General features: G+C 35.4%; 1 protein-coding gene across 5 annotated transcripts in view; it reads left to right on the top strand.

Moving 5' to 3' along the window:
• The window catches only part of SEPTIN7 (septin 7), a 118,863-nt gene that overhangs the window by 77,284 nt on the left and 27,928 nt on the right, over positions 1–13,651 (top strand). For all 5 annotated transcript variants that reach the window (XM_058724601.1, XM_058724597.1, XM_058724600.1 and 2 more), the window contains 3 exons: positions 3,191–3,291; positions 4,116–4,250; positions 9,660–9,777. In XM_058724601.1, coding sequence (XP_058580584.1) covers positions 3,191–3,291; positions 4,116–4,250; positions 9,660–9,777 — 354 coding nt within the window. The remainder of the gene's footprint in view (positions 1–3,190; positions 3,292–4,115; positions 4,251–9,659; positions 9,778–13,651) is intronic.

Raw genomic sequence — 13,651 nt, 5'->3', positions numbered from 1 at the left:
AAACAATATAATGGGCTTTAGTTTTATTTTTCAGAAAGAAACATAATTGAAAATGCCCTTGATTCATTCCTTCAGCATTAAATTATGCATTTAATGTTAGAGAACTTTTGAGTGATGCCATAAAATATGCTTATGTGACCTGCTTAAGTAAAGTGCATGGGAAAATGGCCATTTGGAATAGATTTCTTAAGAAAAGTTTGAAATTCCTGAACTTGAACTAATTTGTTTTCCATGGATCCCATGAGGATACTGGCAAAACCAGATGATAGGATACAGTCAGATCCTGTGAATGGCACTAGTTTACAGTTATGTTTTCTGGATCTCTTCCATATGTTGCCTTCTTTGTATTTGACCATGTATGGATACAAAGAATTTCATAGGCCAGAAAAGTGGCTTTTATAAACAGACTCTTTAAAGTACAGATCTTAATTTTTCTTACGTCCATAAACAATTAAGTTGTTAAACTGATTATAAAAATAAAAAGGAAACAGCGGTCTTAAAATTTAAGCTGGTATGGTGTGTGATTAGTATACAACCTATTACTGAAGATAGAAATGGCCTTTGCTTAGTAACAAGGGAACCAAAAGTGGTTTGGGGTAAAATTGGGAGATGATTCATGTAGAACAATTATATCCTGCATCAATTTCTAATATACAGTACTATGTCATTTAAAAGAATTATTAAGTAAAGGGTAGTATGATTACTTTGGGTAGTTCTGCTTCAGTGACCATTAATGAATAACCTGTTTTTATGACGGAGAGGGAAGCCAATTCAAGATATATCAAGATGTTGCATTTGACCAGATTGTCCTTTAAAAAAAAATTTATATAATGACAAATAACTAGATTGTCCTTTAACTAGAGGACAACCATTTTATATTTTTATAAGATATGAACTTTGTAAGCCACATAACACATCTTTTTTTTTTAGTTTTGATAATCTAACACTGATGAGTCTGATTATTTCCTCATTTTGCCTTCCTCGTAAGAGTAACCTGGTATCAGACTACCGGTATTATCTTAGCTATGTGGTATGAAACAGTGGTCTCCTATGCAATGCACATCCATTGTTGGTACTGAAAATGGTCAGAAAGCATTAAGAACCCTATTTATTGATGTTTACTTTTTTAATCTAGAGAGAATTAATACTGTTAATACTTATTAACAGATTTCCAATTGTATATATTGGAAGATATTGGTATCTTGTATATACAATACCAATTGTATATATTGGTAGATAAATAAATACATTTGGGATGTTCAAAATTTTCACCAATAGTTATACAAGGATTAAAGCAGTTTAGTAAAGAGCATTGGTATAAAAGATAAGACCTTTGCCTCTTATTTGTCTAAAAGATTAGAAGTTCCTCCATAGACATGCATATCCAAATCTCAGGCAGTGTTTTCAGTGTTAACAGTTTTTTTACATGATTTTTTTTTAACAAAATAACTTGATTGCTGTCGACCTGCACTGTCCAATCCAGTGTCACTAAGCTACATGTGGCTATTTAAGCTAATTCAAATTAAATAAACATTCAGCTCCTCAGTTGCTCTAGTCACATTTCAAGGGCTAAGTACATGGGCAAGCATCTAATGTATTGGACAGTGAGGGTACAGAACATTTGCATCATCTCAGAAGGTTCTATTGGACAGTGCTGCTACAGACTTTCCTACTCAGTAGTCTTAGTCTCAGTTCCTTGGTCTCTTCATACCTCAGCCAGCCTCTGTAAGAACATGTCAAAAGGGAATGGAAAGACATCATTTCTGTAAGCCTGAAAGGTACACCCAACTTTTTCTACCTAGAAATTAGAAATTTTCCTTTCCATACTCTGTTAGCAGACATAAATAGTTGAAGTTGCTTTACACATATTGATGATTACATTTTTTCCTTAAGTCTAGAAGTACTTAATTCATACCGTCTTATGGCAATTAATACTTAAAGTTTGAATCTAATTCTTCCCTCTTAAATTAGCCTACCAACGTACCTAGAGCCTCTAGTCCTAGTAAGCCCTTGATGTAAATGTACATTGAGGGGTGCCTGGGTGGCTCAGTCAGTTGAGCGTCCGACTTTTGATTTTGGCTCAGTTCATCATCTCAGGGCTGTGGGATCGAGCTCTATGTTGGTCTCTGTGCTGAGCTTGGAACCTGCTTAAGATATTCTCTCTCTCTCTCTCTCTCTCTCTCTCTCTCTCTCTCTCCCTCCCTCCCTCCCTCCCTCCCTCCCTCCCCCCCCTTCGCTCCCCCTCTCCCCCACTTGTGTATGTGCATGCTTTCTCTCTCTCTAAAAAGATAAATAAAATTAAATTTAAAAAAATAATAAAAGTGTGCATCAGATGAAAGCCTGTGTTTTTCTGGGGTCATTATTCCCCTTTTCTGTTTAAATCCATGTTTACTTTATCTAGCAGCAGCATATGCCCAAGATGAATGACTTACATGTTCTGATGCAGAGTTTGGGGTTACAGAAAATCTTAGATTGTAGGAGGAATTGTTGTTATTGTTCAAGTCTAATACCCTTTCTCAAATAGAACATTCTTACAAATTGTAAAGAGAAACAAAGATTTTAATCAGAGGTAGTAGGATTTTTTGTTTTTTTTCAGTGCCTGGACCTTTGCTGATCACTTTGGCATAAATGTGAAATATAACATTTGAGAAGAGAGTTGGATCTTAGCCATAACATAAACACAAGTGTAAATAATTATGGCCATACTGAGAAAGATTTGGGAATGTAATAAGTTCACTTGAGTAATTGGTTTGGACCAAACTAGATGGAAATAGTTCAGAAAAGCATTTACTGTAAATGGTAGATTAGATGTACTTGTTTGGTTAATTGCATTTGATTTCTATGAATTACTGAATCATTTAAGCATATTGTTTATTTGTGTTGTTAGACACACATTAGATCATATAGGCATTGTATGGCTTTAGTGACTATTACTATTTTATCAGTTCCCATTTTCCTTCTTTATGTCAACTATAAGCCATAAACCCACTACTTACATATGTGCCTTTCTTTCAAGTAACCAGGATTTCTCATATCCACAATAATTGATTTTAAAGAAAATGTGGGTAGATTTAGTTTGCAGAAAATTTCCCAGTTGGTTTTGATTAATGCTCATCTCCCTGCTTCTTACCTTGTAGGAAACCACAGGTGTAATATATGGTATTAATATCTGTGCCAATAATTCTTACAGGTGGAACAGTCCAAAGTTTTAATCAAAGAAGGTGGTGTTCAGTTGCTGCTCACAATAGTTGATACCCCAGGATTTGGAGATGCAGTGGATAATAGTAATTGGTAAGAAGGGTTTGTCATCACTGCTTTATATTGATTGCATTTTGGGTATCGGTGGTTAGACTTTTTCTGCTTAAGATTTTTAAACTTCTCATCTTAGCAGAGGTCACTGAACTTTTTAGTGATATGACTTGAGTTCTCACACCAACTTTGCCACTTACTTGACAATGTTACTTAACTTCTTTGAACTGATTTCCTTTTCTATAAAATGGAGGTAATACCTATCATAGAATTATTTTGAAGACAAATTCTAAAGCAACATGGATACAAGAATTCTCATTATAAGGAAGTTAAAACTTCATTTTCTTCTATAATTTTATCCACTTATTGTATATATTACTTTCTATCCCATCCTAATTTAAATCTGATTTTAAATGTTCCATTTCTCCATAAGTCATAAGTTAAGAAAACATCCATGGCATTCTATTTAGAAATAGTATATTATAAACAATATTTTTCTTTGTTTTTGAAGTAAAGTTCTGTTAACTTTTAAAACAAATAAGTTCATCATGAAGTTTTTGTATAACTTAATCTTTTAATTTGAAATAAAAACCTATGTACTTAATGCAGATAACATAATTTGGTTGTGTTTTGACGCTAAATAATTAATTTTTTTCCATTTGGAAAGTTCAGAAATAGTGAATCAAGATTTATCCAAGGTAATAACTACCTGTTTTTGAATCAGTATATGTAGAATAATTTGAGATATCTTCCACTGGTTTGATTGGTTTTGCCTATTTAAAAATATTGATTACTGTAGCAGTCCTCAGTTGTACATTCATATGTAGAATTGCAACTTAATTATTTTATTTATCTGCTTTTTATAGCTGGCAGCCTGTTATTGACTACATTGATAGTAAATTTGAGGACTACCTAAATGCAGAATCTCGAGTGAACAGACGTCAGATGCCTGATAACAGGGTGCAGTGTTGTTTATACTTCATTGCTCCTTCAGGACATGGGTCAGTACCTTGATACTTCTGATAATCTGCTGTTGTTTATTATGACTGAACTTTGGGGATATATTTTAGTTATCCATATCTCTGTGGAGTACATTTAAATATATCAGTTGTAAAATCCCAAATTCTATACAAAAATGGCTTATAAAAAACACGTTGTAAGTCCTAGATAAGTTAATAGTAACCTTCATGCGTAGGCTTTTTTTTTTTTTTTTTTTTTTTTTTTTAAAACCTGTTCATAAGGAGCAGTGTTTCCATTATGGTTTAATGTTTCAATGTGGCTAATTTAGCTTCCTTTTGACCACTCTACCACAAATTGAACTACCAAATAAGGGGAAACAGCTATAAAAATTAGCTTACACAAATTTTAAGAAACTTCAAAGATGCAAAGATGTTTTTACTATGAATCTGATAGAAAAGGTTACAAGAAAGGTTAAGTACCAAAGTTCTTAGTGTGCCATTTCTTTCTTCACTAAATTTCTTTGGCTTGTGTTTCACCTTAGCTATCACAATCATATTGTTTAAGTTTCATATCATCAGTGCTACTCTTCTACTTATTAGGAGTTAAGGTGTAAGTGTCTTATATTCATCTGATCTGATTATTTTTGTTAATATGGCTAGCTTGTATTCCTTTTTTTATTGTTTGTACTTCCTCTGTCATCTGAGTAGATATATATGTCACTGTCAACTGCAGATGTTTGTAATTACTCTTCTTCAATCTTTTTCTTTAGATAGATGACTCTGTATCGCTCAGCCACCTGTCTTCCCTTTTCTGCTTCTTTCTCGATCTTTTTCCTAGAAAGGCTAATAATGCCCATTATCACTATCGTGGTTGAGCAACAAGTCTGAATTATGTAGTTTACCATTTTTGCACTGTCAGATTATAGTGACAAATGTTTCTTTTTTTTATTTCTAATATTCTTCTATAGTGTTCTTTGAGGTTTACATATTGTATAAAATTGATTCATCAACTTAAAAGGCTTAAAAAAAAAATCTCAAAAACATAACACACGGGCACCTGGGTGGTTCAGTCAGTTAAGCATCCAGCTTCGGCTCAGGTCATGATCTCGCGATTTGTGAGTTCAAGCCCCCATTGAGCTCTGTGCTGCAGCTCAGAGTCTGGAGCCTGCTTCAGATTCTGTGTCTCCCTCTCTCTCTAACCCCTCCCCTGTTCACACTATGTCTCTCTGTCTCTCAAAAATAAATGAGCGTTCAAAAAATTTTTGTAAAAACTAACACCCTGTATAGCCTTTCTTGAGTACTTGCTAACTTCTTCCTGATATATGTATTAATTAATTTATTTTTTATTCATTCTAGTTAACTTGCTAGGGCTTTTGCCTAGAAGACAACAGAGTAAAATCTTAACCTGCAATTTATTTATTTATTTTCATTTTTTTAATCTGCAGTTTAGTCAGTAGAAATTTGTCAGTTTATATCCAGTTTTATTATTTTAGATCTTTTGGACTCTCTCCAAGATTTAGTAATTCTCATGAAACCACATTCCTTCTATCTCTGGGGGAAAGTACATTTCTTAAAATTGCATGGGAAATGAGATTTAAAAATTTTTTTTTTTTTTAATGATTCAAACAATGTGTGGTAGCTTTGGGCCATTTCATATTTGTCACAAGGGATGGGAGTTCAAAAATTTTATTTTCTAGGTGTAAAAATGTGCTTTTGAATAGTTTCTCATCTTAACTATTTTTAGACATGGAACAAAGTTTTGCCCATTGATAGGTGCTACTGTGTATTAAGTTAAAGAATAAAACACTGAATTTTATGTAGAGAATTCCTGATCTGCTCACTACAGACTAAAATTGTAGGCAGTCTGAGAGATGAATCAGGGCCTTTCTGTCTTATCTGGGTAGTCCTTTTTGGAGAGGTCCTGTTGTGGAGTAATTAGAAATCGGTTCAACATTGTATTTTCAGTGTTCCCCACCTCACCCCACCAAGTATCGTCACTAAACGACTGGTAGTTGCTATTAAGTTTAAAAACTGACTTGGAGCTTGAATTTTAAAATGGTATTTTTACCCTTTTGAATATTGATTGCCACTTAAAAAAATCGGTTTCATTCAGTGAGTTTTATATGGAAGGTTTTTTTTCCCTAAGAAATATATGTATGTGTATATTAAATATTTGTCATTTGTCCTGTAGTCATTTTATTTATTTTGCTATAGGCTTTGAGGTTAAATAGTTTTCCCCCTCTAATATGGGTTTATCTTCTAGAAATTCTATAAAGGACTTTCCATTGTTTAAAAACAACATTTAAAAACTAAATTTCTTGGAAAAGATGACCTGAAATAAAACTAAATGGACAGAGGAAAAATTTCACCCAGAATGTAATCTACATGTGAACTAAATGTTTTCTGCTGTTGACATTTTGTAAGGTTCTGAAATTTGTATTCTAATTTAAAAGGGCAGAAGGGTTTTATCGGGGCTTTTATAAAGATTTTACCTTTTTTTTCTAAAGTTTAATTTTTAAACTGATTTAAATGTTCTTCGTCCTTGTTTTATATTTAAGAAGTTGACTTTACCAGTTTCCTTGTCATGGTTGTTTTTTAGTGTCTTTCTCTTTAAAAGTTGAGATTATAAATATTCAGCAAGTGCTGTTTTACTGTTAAGTGTAAAGCCTTGTTAACTTAGATTTTGATTTTAATATTTTGTATTAAATGCTCTTAAGATGTGTTAAAATTTCAGAGTAACTGAATTCTTTTGTTTCTGGTTTAAGGAGGTGGTAGTCACGATAATTTAAATTTGTTATGAGTATAATCTGGAAAGTAAACCATAAAAATTTATAGATCTGAGATTGGGCCATGGCTTTTATATTTAGTGTTGTGTGTTATGACTGATGAAAAGAAGCAAAATTTAAGATTTTTTGGAGTTGGATAGGTTCTTTCAGTTAGCCTTTGTGAATAAGAGTGCTATTTATAGATAATACAGTGTTATTCCAGTGACAGTCTCTTTTCTGTAGTGTTCCCTATTCTCTGAATGCCAGTATCACATTTCAAAGGATTCAGGATAAGGAGAATTAGAATAGAAGGTAGTTGTCTTCTCCGTATCTGCCTTCCTACTTCATAGCCCTGTCTTTCTGTCAGTCAGTGTCACTACCACAAAGAGGTATAGTATCGTTTATTACTTGTTAGTAAAAAGGAATACCTCTTTAGTCTCTGGGCCCTTGTTCCTCCCAACTTTATATATTTATAAACACACACACACACACAGGCATGCACACACACACACACGTGACCTACATGTAACTATAGTACTCTAAGAGAACTCTAACAAGGACTTTCTCTTTATAATGTTAGTAAAATTCATAATGAAACTAGATCTTTATTCGATTTTTGTCATGGTTTATAGGTTAAGGAATACCAATTTAGAATGATATTTCTAAGCAGAATACTCCCATCATCTTCATTTATTTTTATGGAATATTAATTTTTAATCTGTAGTCTAGATGTGAGGAATTTCTTGGGTTTTCATTTAGAGTTATTTGAAAACATAAAGAAAATCACAGAAACTTACTTTTTTTTTGGTCAACAGATATTTCGACAGCTTCTCAAGTGACACTGTACTGGGTGTTGGAGATACAGATGAATGAGACAAAGGTCTTGCTCTTAAGGATCTTCTAATGAGAAGATGGGGAAAACAAATATACGTATTTGGCAAATTAAGTGTTGTGATCACTTAGAAGATGACTAGGTGTTAGGTTGGAGATGGATTCCCAGAGGAAATGAGAATTGTAAGCCAAGTCCTAAAGGACCTATAGGAATAGGGATTAGGCAAGCCAAGTAGAAAGGGGATGAGAATGGAGAGTGTTTCAGTCAGAGGCAGTAGCCAATGACCAGTGATCAAAGTATGGTTCTTTCAAGAAATCATGGGTAGTTCAAAAAGGAGAATTACAAGCAGGAGGTGGCAAAAGATGCTACCAGATGCTAAGCGATGAGAACAGCCTGAGAGGCTATGTCTTCACAGGCCTTGTAGGCCATGCTAGCCAAGGAATCTGGCCTTTAGTAAGGTTTTCAGTCAGAGAAATGACTCGTTCAGATTTGGAGTTTAGATAGACCTTTCTGACTGCAGTGTGCATGGTTTGGAGGGAAACCGGATGTATTCTAATATAGTAGCCCATACCAAAGGTCTTCATGGCCTGACCCAAAGTAATATATTTATTTGTTCAGCAGATCTTGGGGAATCTTTGGGAGTGAGAATTAGAGGAGGGAGGAATCCTGGATTTCAGCCAGGAGTAATTGGATGGATTGTAGTACCATTCTCAAAAATAGCACAGAAGAGGAGAGAAAATTTGGGGCTTCAGATGAGCTTTTGATTTCGAGGAGCCTCAATGGGGTGTCTAGGTGGTATTTCCACTGGGTAAATACAAACTGGATCATACAAGTGAGATCGGGGCTGGGTGTGAAGATTTGAGATCTATAGAAGATGTTAGAAGTCACTGTGGTTGATGATAAGCATACAGAATGTAAAGAGAGAAGAGGACCTAGTAGAGTATTCTGAGGAATACAACACTTAAGAGACTAGCTTACAGAGAAGATCCTTAAAAGTACCCTTAGGGAGTAGCTTGTGAGAGGGTAATGTCAAATGCTGCATAATGGGTAAGTTTAAAAAATAATAGTAAACACCACAATGTTTAGGAGTTATTGATGCTAATTATATTAGCAGCATGAAAGTATTTCATGACCCCCCCCCCTTATTTTTTTATTAGTTTTTAAATGTTTACATTTTTGAGAGAGAGAGACAGAGTGTGAGTAGGGGAGGGTCAGAGCAGGAAACACAGAATCTTCAGCAGGCTCCAGGCTCTGAGCTGTAAGCAAAGAGCCCATTGGGGGACTCGAACTCAGGAATGGTGAGATCAGACCTGGGCTGAAGTCGGATGCTTAACTGACTGAGCCACCCAGGTGCCCCTATTTTGTGACCTTCTTGGAAGTTTAACAGCCAAGTGGAGGCAGCAGCCAGATTGCAGTGGGTAAAAAGGGATGATGAAGATGATTCCCTTTTGAGCCTTTTATCTGAGAAATAAAGTTGGAAGCAAGAATGCAATATGGGATTCAAAAAGGACAATCCTTTTTATTGAAAAAACACATTTCCCAAATTTTGAGTAGTATGTATAGAGGCTATTTTAGGAAAACCTGTTAGGAGCATTTCTGGTTTTCCTAATTCCTCTGTAGAGCCCAAACCCTATGACCATCGTATTCAAGGGCAGGAGTCAAAGCCTTCTTAACCACTTCAGTGCTTAGTGAGGTCCTGTTCTACCTGGCCTAACTGTTGCTGGCCCAGTACATCGTCAGAGAGTGTTTCTGATAAGTAAAGTCGTTCCAGTGTATTTAATTTAGCACTGGGGATGTGAATGATTTCTTCTCACAAATTGATAATTCAGTCATATTAAATATTGTGTCTTTCAGACTTAAACCATTGGACATTGAGTTTATGAAGCGTTTGCATGAAAAAGTGAACATCATTCCACTTATTGCCAAAGCAGACACACTCACTCCAGAGGAGTGCCAACAGTTTAAAAAACAGGTGAGCAAAAGAAGCTTGAACTCTTGAATTTCTCATACCATTCATGTAATTTGCAGTTTTTGTATTTTCAGTATAATGTGTTACAATGTATTCCTCTTGCTACTTTATTATATATTTATTTATACTGTATTAAAAGTAACTATTTAAAATTTCTTGCCTTAGTTTTCTCTGCAAAGCTATTATCCATTATCACAGTGCCCTTATCCTTTGTCGACTTAAATATTTTAGGTGTTTCTGTTACAACCTCCTCCACAACTCTGCTCCACACCCTTTAGGATTATTTTTTTAGACTAAATTTCCAGGAAGGGGATTACTTTTTGGAAGGGTATGATTACTTTATAGTTCTTTTTTTCCCCCATTTTGTCATGGTGCTTTCCCCCCAATGAAACAGATTTTTTTTTTTTCATAATGGGTATATTTGTTTCAATGCCTTACCAGTGTTGTTGTTTTTAAAGCTTTTTTGGAATTAAGTGGCACTTAATCATTTCTTTAACTTTTAATTTAATTTTCCAGAAGGGATGAACACTTTGTAAAGCAGGGGTTTACTTTTTCCTTAGTGTGTTTGGTTTATTATAACATTTTATGAAATATAGGGTGAATTTCTGGCACTGTGCTCCTATACCAGGAGCCTATTTTTATTTTAAGCCACGCTATATTTTTTAAACTGCAGCTACTTTGTATAATACTTAAAAATAGGTCATAGAGTTATTATCTCTTTCTTTAAAGTCCCCTTTGTTTTTTCACTTTTTTCTATATGAATTTTAGAATACCTTGCAACCTGCTACAAAAACAAAAATCTGTTGAGATTTGCTTTGAAGTTGTGCTAAATCTGTACACTCTGGGAATGTTTTAGTTCATTTTTATTATATTTGGTATTTCTACTAGAAGTATATGTTTATTTACTTTACATTTATTCACTACCATTTTTATTTTTTAATGTGCTTTTTTCTAAGTTCAAATACTAATTGTTGGTTGTGATCTCTCCTTTTTTATTTGTGATTTTATTTATTTGGGTTTTTTTTCTCTTTTTGATAAGTCTGGCTAGGGTTTTATCAATTTTACTAATTCTTTCAAAGAAACAACTCTTAGTTTTATTGATCTGTTCTATTGTTTTCAGTTTGTTTGTTTGTTTCTCTATCATTTATTTCTGCTCTGATCTTTATTATTTCCTTTCTTCTGCTGCCTTTAGACTTTATTTGCTGTTCCATTCCTGGCTCCTTTAGATGTAAGATTATGTTGTGTATTTGAGGCTTTTCTTGTTTTTTTGAGGTAGACCTGGATTACAATATACTTCCCTCTTAGGACCGCCCTTGCTGCATCCCAAAGGATTTGTACTATTGGGTTTTCATTTTCTTTTGCTTCCATGTATTTTTTTAAAATTCCTTCTTTAGTTTCCTGGTTAACCCATTTGTTCTTTAGTAGGATGTTCTCTACCCTCTCTGTATTTGTGGTCTTTCCATTTTTTTTATTTATTTATTTTTTTTTGGCGGTGGGTAACTTTAAGTTCTATAGCATTGTGGTCTAAAACTACGGATGGTATGATCTCAGTCTTTTTGTACTTGTCAAGGGCTGATTTGTGACTCAGTATGTGATTGGTTCTGGAGAAAGTTCCATGTGTACTCAAAAAGAATGTATAATCTACTGCTTTAGGATGAAATGTTCTGAATATATCTGTTAAGTCCCTCAGTTCCAGTGTGTCATTCAGAGCCATTGTTTCCTTGTTGGTTTTCTGCTTAGATGATCTGTCTATTGTTGTAAGTGGGGTGGTCAAGTCCCCTACTGTTGTTATTATCAATGAGTTCCTTTACATTTGTTATTAATTGATTTATATATTTGGGTGCTCCCAAGTTGGGGACATGCATATTTATAATTGTTAGATTTCTTCTTGATGGATAGACCCCTTAATTATGGTATAATGCCCTTCCTCATCTCTTGTTACAGTCTTTAGTTTAAAATCTAGTTTACCTGTTATAAAGTATGCCTATTCTGGCTTTCTTTTGGCATCAGCGTGATAGATGGTTCTTCATCCCTTCACTTTCCTTCTGCGGGTGTCTTTAGGTCTAGAAGGAGTCTCTTGTAGGCAGCATATAGATGGGTCTTGTGTTTGTTTTTGTTTTTTTAATCTATTCTGATACCAGATGTCTTTTGATTGAATCATGTGGTCCATTTACATTCAGAGTGATTATTGATAGATCTGAAAGTAGTGCCATTGTGTTACCTATAAAGTTGGTGTTTCTGGTGATGTTCTCTATTCCTTTCTAGCCATTGTTGCTTTTGATCTCCCCCCTCCTGCCCCCCCCCCAAAGAGTCCCCTTTAATTTTTTTTTTTTTTTCAACGTTTTTTATTTATTTTTGGGACAGAGAGAGACAGAGCATGAACGGGGGAGGGGCAGAGAGAGAGGGAGACACAGAGTCGGAAACAGGCTCCAGGCTCCGAGCCATCAGCCCAGAGCCTGACGCGGGGCTCGAACTCACGGACCGCGAGATCGTGACCTGGCTGAAGTCGGACGCTTAACCGACTGTGCCACCCAGGCGCCCCAAGAGTCCCCTTTAATATTTCCTGATTTCCTGCAGGGCTGGTTTAGTGGTCATAAACTGCTTTAGTTTTTGTCTGGGAAACTCTTTATCTCTCCTTCTATTATGAATGACAGCCTTGCTGGATAAAATATTCTTGGTTGCATATTTTTCCCATTCAGCACGTTGAATATATCATGCCATTCCCTTCTAGCCTGCTAAGTTCCTGTGGACAGATCTGCTGTGAACTTGATCTGTCTTCCCTTGTAGGATAAGGACTTTTTTTTCCCCCTTGCTGCCTCCAGGATTCTTTGTGTATTTTGTTAATTTGACTATGACACATCTTGATGACTATGACACATCTTTTGTTGAATTTAATGGGAGTTCTCTGTGTTTCTTGGGTTTTGATGTCTTTGTCCTTTCCCAGATTAGGGAAGTTTTCAGCTATAATTTGCTCAAATAAACCTTATGCCCCCTTTTATTTCTCTTCTGGGACTCCTGTGATGTTAATAATATTGCACTGTAAGGAGTCACTGAGTTCCCGAAGTCTGCCTTCATGATTTAATACCTTTCCCTTTTCTTTTCAGCTTCATTATTTTCTATAATTTTATTTTACATATCACAGATTTGTTCTCCCTTTTCGTCCATCCTCGTCAATTGCATCCATTTAGTTTTGCATCTCAGTTATAGCATTTTTTATTTTAGCCTGACTAGTTTTTAGTTCTTTTATCTGTGTAGTAAGGGATTCTCTAGTATCTTCTATGCTTTTCTCGAGTCCAGCTAGTATACTTATGATTATTGTTTTAAATTCTGGTTCAGTCATCTTACTTGTATCTTTATTGATTAAATCTCTGGCTGGGACTTTTTCCTCTTTCTTTTGGGGTGAGTTCCTCCATCTTGTCATTTTGTCTAGGTCACTGTTTCTTTTTGTGTGGTTGTTAGGAAAGCCTGCTGTATTCCTGGTCTGAGAGTAATGGCTGTATTATGAAAAGATCCCCCACCAAAAAAGGAAACTGTATCCTATTTCCCCTAGAGCTGAAGCTTTGCAGCATTCTATGATCAGTAGATTTGGTGCATGCATGGGTTTTGTGCTGGTCTTTTGGGGGAGCGGCCTGCTGCATTGACTCTCAGGCGGATTTGCCATGGTAGAGTTGCCATCCAGGGCACAGGGGAACAGGGTTTGGTGTAAGCGGCTGTTTTTCTCAATGAAGTTGGTCAGTGTTGATGGGGGGGGGGGGTGTGTGGTGGAGAATGGTGTTGCCCCACTCTCCGTCCCTAGGGCTGGGAATCTCGCACCTGCCACTCCTCAGGAAGCCCCCACAGAAGAGCAAACGGTCATCCTTACTGTTTCCCCAGCTTC

The sequence above is a fragment of the Neofelis nebulosa genome, chromosome 4 (assembly GCF_028018385.1).
Source record: "Neofelis nebulosa isolate mNeoNeb1 chromosome 4, mNeoNeb1.pri, whole genome shotgun sequence".
Classification (NCBI taxonomy): domain Eukaryota; kingdom Metazoa; phylum Chordata; class Mammalia; order Carnivora; family Felidae; genus Neofelis; species Neofelis nebulosa.
The sequence above is the reverse complement of the archived record's forward strand: the minus strand, read 5'-3'. Positions and strand labels throughout refer to the sequence as shown.